General features: G+C 40.0%; 1 protein-coding gene across 1 annotated transcript; it reads left to right on the plus strand.

Moving 5' to 3' along the window:
* The first annotated feature begins 6,779 nt into the window (after positions 1-6,779).
* LOC134468651 (uncharacterized) lies at positions 6,780-9,038 on the plus strand. The gene is made up of 3 exons (XM_063222548.1): positions 6,780-7,040; positions 7,204-7,263; positions 7,595-9,038. The coding sequence occupies exons 1-3, from the start codon at positions 6,806-6,808 to the stop codon at positions 7,981-7,983; spliced, it is 684 nt and encodes a 227-aa protein (XP_063078618.1). The 5' UTR covers positions 6,780-6,805; the 3' UTR covers positions 7,984-9,038.
* The last annotated feature ends 469 nt before the right edge of the window (positions 9,039-9,507 follow it).

The following is a 9,507-nucleotide window of genomic DNA, read 5'->3' on the forward strand; positions in this document are numbered from 1 at the left end:
ATGATTTAAGTAGATAATTATCCTGGCATTTCAAATCTGGTCTTTGATTAATGGGTTACTTCATATTCACACAGTTTTAGTCCATTTTTTAACAGAGGTGGGCGTGTTCTCCATTGACTTGAATTGACTGAAGGTGCCTACACTACCTACAGACAATGGGAGGCGCCATGTGCCACTTCCCAGTGCTGTCGTGAATTGCCATGTCCACTCTAGTGTTATTTTCTACCTCTATGGGCCAAACCCATAAACATTAGCGGGATGCTAGCGAGTACAGGTTGAAATCTTCTAACCTGCTGTAAAACTACACACCTGAACGATTTGTCAATACAGCCTATTGTTAAACAACAGTCATAGTGCTTACCAGGAATGTTTTGTTGATAATATTTGTGACTGGAAATCGCAGTAGCAATGTATTTAGCATAGGGGTTCCCCTTTCCATTCCATACATTTTCCCACATGAAGGACTGACCTATGCTCGCCAACTAGTGGACACTCCATAGTTACTGCAGTATGCATGCAAAGCTAACTGGCTACAATGGGAACCAATCAGACTGAACCTTCTCCCTGTTAGAGATTCTCTGGTGATAGTGCTGCATCCGACCTTTGACCCAGAATATGTTGTGCCAGAAACCAGAAGATTTGTCCCTTCTAACTTCCTGACGGTGGACGGCTTGTTCCAGCTACTGGACTGTGACTGCAATGACAATGCCTATAGTCGTATCTGAGTTCCTACAGAGGCACTCCAGACACAACAACCCGAAACCCAAATCCAACGCCAACACCAACACCAACCCCGATCCCAGTATGAATGTGTGCCACCGTTTTATGAAAGAACATCCCTTACTATTTTTTTTGGCTGTGTTGGCTGTGGTAGCAGTCATATGTGTGATAATTGCGTTTGTGCTTATGCACATGTCACTTTAATTTGACATTTTGGTGTGATGGTTCTTTTCTATTCTGTGCTGCTGTCCCTCTTCTCTTCTCTTCTCTTCTCTTCTCTTCTCTTCTCTTCTCTTCTCTTCTCTTCTCTTCTCTTCTCTTCTCTTCTCTTCTCTTCTCTTCTCTTCTCTTCTCTTCATACAGTGCAAATTATGCATCAAGAGGGTTACATAAGTTCCAAATTGCTAATAGAAACAAACGAACCAAACAAAAGAAAAACAAATCAACAGAAGTTTTGCAATTAACCACTGTCATAAATCAAAAAAAACTTTTTACAGCCATCAGAACAAAGTAATAGCATGCAGTGGAAAGAGGTTGTCTCAATGACACTGCACAGCTCACTGCTCCAAATAAGAACAATACAATGTAAAGTTTATATTTTTTAAAAACATGGGTGCCGCGTGCAAACCAACCTCTTTTAATTGTCCAACACTATTGTCTAGTACCTGCAAAATATTGCATGTGAGCTTGCTACTTATGGTGGGCCTATATAGGCTACAAGACTACAAGATCAGGTTGAGCAATATACAGTAATGTTGACAGATTTTACCATTTTTACCATGCCAGACCACCATAACTCACTTTTGTGTCATTTACTTGGCAATGCTGACTTCTTTTGTACAAGTAGTACAGTTTGTGTATTTTTGACACTGCATGTGTACATTGGTACAGTAACTCCACTGATGTTTGAAATATGTTTTCCCTTCTTTGGAGGTGACACAACACATTTCAACAACTCAGTATAGAGCTCATCCCAGTGCTGTATGTTATTATTTTATTTTATTGACAAAATCTGTATAACTCCAATGTGAATAACTGTAATGTTTATGCAAAGCTGAAAGTGCATGAGCAGTACAGTTGAAACCAGATATTTTGCCTACGTATACAGTACTGTATGTAAAGACATACAATTCTGATTCTGTGAAATTTAAAGGACCACTTCAGTCAATTTCAATATGCTGTTGTATTGCTCACGCTACCCTTGACTTGTCAGTACCCTTGAATTGTCATGCCGCATTTTTTGGCACAGCCCTTTCTGAGATCTGAGCTATTCTAATGGGGGCAGCCTTTGTTTACATTTTAAAAAATCTTAACATAGGCCTACTCCAAATATTTTCCCCAAAAGGTATCACTGTTTGCTAGTTGTCTGCTGATGTTGCATAACCTTTTGGATGTTTTTGGGAATAAATCAAGATGTTTTTTTATTTTTTAGGATGTAAACAAACACCTGTCCCCATTACAATGACCAGGATCTCGGAAAAGGCTAAAGAAAAAAAAACTCAGGTGCTGACCAGGGGTAGTCCAGGGTAGTGTGAGCATTACAACTGCATGTTGAAATTGGCTGAAATTATCCTTCAATCAGATGAAACTCTATGCGTTATGTTGCCAGCATTATTTACAAAACGAAGAATAATGAGACAGAGAATTTCACTCAGTGTTTTATTTTAGTATTGCCATCAAAGTCAGAAGTTTTCACTCTTTATTTTAGAAATTTACTGCACATGAACAGCACTTGGTTGAGTAATTAAAAACTTATATACGAAAAGGTGGCTTTTATACGAAAAGGTGGCTTGTTTTCCTGTGTGTTATTTTAGTGGAGGATAGGTAGTAGGAAATGGATCGCACTCAATTTTTCTTCTTTCTTGTTGTTTTCTTTTTATTTTAACGGTAACACTTTAGAATTAGAATAATGGATGCAAAATTGATGAACAATTGATGAACAAAACATTAACAAACGTTTGTAAATGACTAGGAAATGTAAACAAATGCTTGTAAATGACTAGGAAATGCTATGTTAATATTTTATATTTATGAAACATTTACAAGTTGCTTGTAAATGAATAAAATACTCTGTTATAAGGTGTGTAAAATCTTGCAGATATCATTTGTAGATATCTTATAAAGCATTAATAACGCTTAGTTAGTAATAAAAACATTTGTTAATGTTTTATTCATCATTAGTTAATTCTTTTCTAAGTCTTTACTAAGGAACATTATTATAAAGTGTTACCATTTTAACATTGCAGGGACTGACATGACAGACGTTTCGGCTGCACAGAGCCTTCTTCAGTGTCACTGAAGAAGGCTCTGTGCAGCCGAAACGTCTGTCATGTCAGTCCCTGCAATGTTAAAATAAAAAGAAAACAAGAAAGAAAGAAGAAAAATTGAGTGCGATCCATTTCCTACTACAGTACTAGATTACTTCAGAGACGCACTAACAAGACGGAAGAGCGCGGTGTGTGGAAGATAACCTAGTACAGGATAGGTAGCCTACCCAGTAGCCTACCCAGATGAAAGCGTGAAAGTGAAAGCCCATTGGGAAACTCCAACTCCCATTGTCATTGTGACACAGCACTCCACAGCACACAAGTGAACACTGCACACTGCACACAACGAAATTGCATTTATGCCTCACCCGTGCAAGGGGGCAGCCCTCAGTGGCGCCCCATGGGGAGCAGTGCGGTGGGACGGTACCATGCTCAGGGTACCTCAGTCATGGAGGAGGATGGGGGAGAGAACTGGTTGATTACTCCCCCCACCAACCTGGCGGGTCGGGAGTCGAACCTCTGGGATGCAAATCTGACGCCCTAACCGCTCAACCATGACTGCCCTGATGTTGGCTACTAATGTTGGCTACTGATGAGTGTGCCGACTGGCCCCAGTCCCAGGAGGCCACAAGTGTAGGCCTAATGTGGGCAGTGGTGAACTCAACCTACTGTCCTCACATAGGCCAACCCTCTGCGGAGGCGGATGCAAATGTTTAAAGCATTTTCAAATAAATCTTACTTAAAAAATTTAGTTAAAAAATAACTTTAAGCTTAGAGCTTTGTGTGCATAAAATAAATGATTGTTAAAATAAAATTGTCAAATTTGTAAAGGTCTCTTTTTGCTTCCTCTGAAACATTTATCCTTGGATGTTGTCACATGAATTCGTAGGCTCCTAGACAGTTGAAAATGCTTGTAGAAGTTCCTAATTTAAAGACAGCCCATTGGGGCGATGGGTTTTCTGAGTTTTGAAAGAGGCTTAGCCTGCTTAAACATTTGCAATGTAACAACAACCATGTTTTCTGATTAAAGGCATATATTCAAACTCAATATAGCCTACAGCACTCTTTTATGGTTTTCAGACATGAAAGCTGTATCATTTTTAATTTGAGAAGCAAATTTGTTGTATTGGCGACACTGACCATAGACTTAATGCCCATATAATCATCCTTAAAGAAATATTAGGAAATTCAAATGTCAAAAAGGATGCAATGATGTTGCAACAATTTCAATAGCCAGTGGTGATTAAAGCTCACCTGATCCATTTTACCCGATGGTCCAATTTACCTAATTGTAGGCCTACATGTTATCTTCTATGATGGCCCTTGCATAGGCATAGCCATTTTCTTGGTTTATAGGCCTGTTGTGTTAGGGCGGCAGTGTAATGCAGTTGTCTAATGGTTTTGATCCGAAAGAATGTAGGTGTTGTTTATAAATGAAACAGACGATGAACCTATATATGACCTAAACCAGAAAGAAAGAAAAAAACCTTTCTCAATGGATATTCCAGCAGGGTTCAAAATCGAAACCAAGAATAGCAGCCTATGACTGACCACCTCCCGTGACGGTGCTGAGGACGTGCCAAGTTCACTGCATTGGCTTTGAGAACTGGTAAGTGTTGTGGTTCCTTCTTATTTACGGGTAGTCTGTGCGTAAATTTACGCGCAATTACAATTCGTGTCAATGTATGTTTTGGGCAAATGCTTTGCACATTCGAGTGCGCACGGGGAGCATGACGAAGAATTGACCTAAATTAAACCGCAAACCCCAAAGCTGCGGATATATCTCGGAAGCGTTCCGGATCACGGCGAGAAGGTGTAGCCTGCCATATACTTTTCAACTGACCCTTTGGCTTCTTCTCGAAATGCAAAGTGAATGAAATCCAGGTGACATTATTTGCGTTGGGCGTTTTCAGGAGATTCAGCCTAACGGATATAATTATGTAATTCTTTCTGACGTATTAGAAAAAAAGTCTTCCTTCTAATCGTTGTTTACTTTTTTTTGACACCAAACCGTTATGAGGGCGCCTAGAACTAAAACCCACGAGAAGGCTTCTCAAAGCCAGTTGTTTGTTTCTGATCTTAAATCTGTCCGAAATGTAAACAATGTAGGTAGGGACCCAGTGTGTCACTCAGTGCGCAATGGACCAAAGCAGTATAGTCGAGTAATCATGCTGGTTTCAGAGGAAGCACCTTTGCTTTGTAGATGAGTGAAAAGCGCAGTGAAAGAGTAAACGGCAGTAGAAGTTTGCACTACCAGAATATGGCACCATGCATAGACTAGGCGGTGACAGGTGTTGACACGAGATTAACAGATTTGTTGAGATTAGGCCACATTATCTTGGACATGGATATAAATGATATTTTCTTTGGAAGCCATATGTGTATTTGGGAAGATTTTTTTTTGAAGTAACCAAATTATACCAAAGCAGCAAACAGCACTCATGACCTGCTGTGTGTGTGTGTGTGTGTGTGTGTGTGTGTGTGTGTGTGTGTGTGTGTGTGTGTGTGTGTGTGTGTGTGTGCACTCAAAAGGAAGTAGCAGTCTACCATCTCTCATGGAGTCAAAGGTTCACTAAGTCATAAAGACTGAATAGCCTGCTTCTTATCTGTATCTTGAGCCAAGACCTGTTGATCTGCGTGCCTGTGAACAGTTGGAAAATACAATGGTTTAATATTTTAACCTGTAATTGCTTCTCATTTCGGTGGTTGCTGTATGTTGCCATCATAGGCATGCAGTATGCAACTCAGTTGTAGTATAACCTTCTTCGACACTACATATAAGAAAAGTTGGTTAATACAATGGGCTAATATTTATTAAATATGTATAAATGTTACTAAAATATTAACCTACTATAATGGCCTGCTGTTATATTGGCAAGTTGGCGAGTTCGTGTCTTCTGTCATTTTATGCATCTGTATGTCCAATAGTATGTACAGCAATACTGTAGGTGTTATGGCCAGGGCTTGACACTGGCACCTGCCAACCGGCCAAACTTGGCTGTGGCTAGTAATACTAGCCAATTTGGCTGGCAGCTTTTTCCTTTTCCTCACAGTCGCCTACAGGTATATTCTGGTGTCTGCCCCTTGTGTATCAGTTGTTTGTATTTAAGTTCAAGAAAAAGCTCAGTAACTAGCTAGTGCAATACCGGAATGGCTATTGACTCAGGAAAACCACTAGCCACAGTGGCCGCTGGGTGAAAAAGGTTACTTTCAAGCCCTGGTTATGGCATGTATTATATCATTATGTCAGTGAGGCCATGGTCTATAGAGAGTATAATGCTAAGGTTTTGATAGAGGCCATGGTCCATAATGCAGAGATTTTGACAACTTTGACACAAAGGATCTCTAGCCAGCCTGACTAAATACTTGGATATTTACTGTAAAATAGGATAAAATAGGATTTTTTAAACCCTTTCTTTAACCAGGAGGTGTCCCAATTGAGTTACAATAACTCTTCTGCTATCATTACTACCAAGACAAGGATATCTAGACAGAGCAAGTCAGAGTCAGACAGACAGACAGACAGACAGACAGACAGATAGACTCAGAGAAGGGGACTCTGATATATTTACTATTCCTCTGCACTATCTGATTATAATAGTTATCTGATTAAACTAAACTATCTGATGAAACTAAAACCTATTGTTATTTTTTGTGGATTAAGGTTTGTAAACACACACACACACACACACACACACACACACACACACACACACACACACACACACACACACACACACACACACACACCTCATATGAAGCACCGTAGACATGTAAAACACCTTCATATAAAGCATCTTTATACCGTATATCCAATAATGATGCACTTTTATGTCGTACAGAACAGAGTGATAAAGAAGATGGTGAAAGTATTTTTGATCCAAGCTGGGAACACTCTGGGTGCCGACAAACAGTTTTTGCAGACCTTGGGGGAAGGAGCGACCAGACTGGACATAGTGCTCAGCAAAGAGGAGTGTGATGTCCTACTTGCATTCTGTCCTATCGTCTCAAGAGTTGGAACAGACGTTGAAGCTGCCGTCAAATTAATCGACTGTGAGTGTTGGAAATTGAAAGGGTAGAATGTGAAAATGAGTTTTACTTATACTGCACAGCAAAATATTGAAGGGCTTGCTGTATAAAAAAGCATTTCCATTCCATTCTTGTTTGATTCATCTCCATGTCAAATTGACACAAGACACTTTTTTTTTGCTTGTAGCGTATTTTCCTCGTCCCCAAGAATCAACAGATGTGGAGGCATCAGACCCACTGCTGTCATGTGAGTATTTGCATTGGAACAGCAGAATACAACACCACCACTGATAAATAAAAAAAACAAACAAACAAATAAATAAATAAATACCCCAATATCAAGTGTGTATTGGATAGACAAAAAACACTTTTTATCTGTTTACCCACATAGCAAAAGGATGACGATTCGACGGCGTTGGGCATTTACTCAACGATAATCGCGCCATTCAAATGTCCCTTTCCTATCAGTGTAGTTTCTATGCATGTACATATACTGTAAATTTCTCCATTAGGCCTACAGTACGCCTCCATAACAAACTCTGTTTTATTGCTGAACTCTCCTTGTGTTTTCCCAGCAGCCACACCTCCTGGAATGGTGATAGTGCTGCATCCGACCTTTGACCCAGACTATGTTGTGCCAGATACCAGACGATTTGTCCCTTCTAACTTCGAGACAGTGGACGGCTTGTTCCACGAGGGGGAGCTACTGGACTGTGACTGCAATGACAATGCCTACAGAGTCGTATCTGAGTTCCTAAAGAGGCACTCCAAACAACCCAACCCGAAACCCAAACACAACAATCCGAAACCAAAAGCCAAACCCAAAACCAGCCCCGATCCCAGTATGAATGTGTGCCAACGTTTTATGGAAGACCATCCTTACTATTTTTTGGCTGGGTTGCTTGCAGTAGCAGTCATATGTTTGATAATTGCGCTTGTGTTAATGCACTCATCAGGTTTAATTTGACATTTTGGTGTGATGGTTCTTTTCTATTCTGTGCTGCTGTCCCTCTTCTCTTCTCTTCTCTTCTCTTCTCTTCTCTTCTCTTCTCTTCTCTTCTCTTCTCTTCTCTTCTCTTCTCTTCTCTTCTCTTCTCTTCTCTTCTCTTCTCTTCTCTTCTCTTCAAATAGCGCACATCATACATCAAGAGGGTTAATTTCAAAATTGCTAAAAGAAACCACCATCATTAAACTGTCATAAATCATCAATAATTATTTGAAAAACATCTTTTTATCACAGCAATCGGAATTAAGTAATAGCATGTCGCAAATAAGAACAATAACATGCTAAAAACTATGTTAAGTTGACTTTTTGAAACATACATAGGTGCGGTGTGCACACCTACCTCTTTTCATTGCCTGACACTATTGTTTGCTACCTGCAAAAATATTGCATGTGAGCTTGTTGCTTATGGTATATAGGCTATAAGAGAATTTCATCAGGTTGAGATCCGCAATATACAACAATGTTGACAGATGCAGCACGCAGGGGCGCATTTTCGAATCAAACGCAGACTTAACACTATGTCATAGTACACTTTTGTGTCATTGACCTGGCAATGCTGACTTCTTGATTTGTAGCACCTTTTTGTATATTTTTGTTACTGCATGAATTGGTGACTAATGTTTGAAATATGTTTTTGCCTTTCTTTTGAGGTGGCACAACACATTTTAACAACCCAGTATAGAGCTCATCCCAGAGTTGTATGTGTTTTTATTTTATGATGTTTTTGACGTTTGCCATATAACTGATATTTGAACAACTGTGGCATTTTTGAGCAAAGTGGAAAGTGCCTACAAATATAGGCCTACTCTACACAGTTGAATCCAGATGTTTAACCTACATTGAATCAGATGAAACCGAATGCCTGATGGCAATATTATTTACAAATCAAAGAATAATGAGTAACAGGGAATTTCACAGGTTTTGTTTTATATTGTCATCAAAGTCAGAAGTTTATTTGAGAAATGTACTGTGCATGAACAGCACTCAGTTGCATAATTAAAGACTATGGTCATAAAATGGTGGATTTTTTTTCCATGTCTGTTATTTTAGTGTGGGATAGTTACCCAGTAACCAGGTGCAGGCTATGGATGAATGTGCCTCAGGGCCCAGGCCCAGGGGGGCACAATGGGGGCTGATGAACCGAAAAGTGAAAGTGAAGTGAAAGAAGCACCTGGAGAACTCCCATTGTCATCGTGACACAGCAGAGAAGTGCACACAACAAAAGTGCATTTATGCCTCACCAGTGCAAGCGGGCAACACCCTATAGCGCTGCTCCCCAACCGGTAACCTTTGGGCTACAACCCTACAAGTCTGACGCCCTGGTCGTTTAGGGGTGCCCTTCCATCCTGAACCCTAACCGAGCAAAAGTGGTGTAGCCTACACTCATATTTTCCTAAGTAAACTGAAGTAGACTATAGGCCTGCTGTACTTCAGACCATGCAGGGGCGCTGCAAAATATTTTGGGCCCTTTGAAAAAATTACATT

The sequence above is a fragment of the Engraulis encrasicolus genome, chromosome 18 (genome assembly GCF_034702125.1).
Source record: "Engraulis encrasicolus isolate BLACKSEA-1 chromosome 18, IST_EnEncr_1.0, whole genome shotgun sequence".
In the NCBI taxonomy this organism is placed as follows: domain Eukaryota; kingdom Metazoa; phylum Chordata; class Actinopteri; order Clupeiformes; family Engraulidae; genus Engraulis; species Engraulis encrasicolus.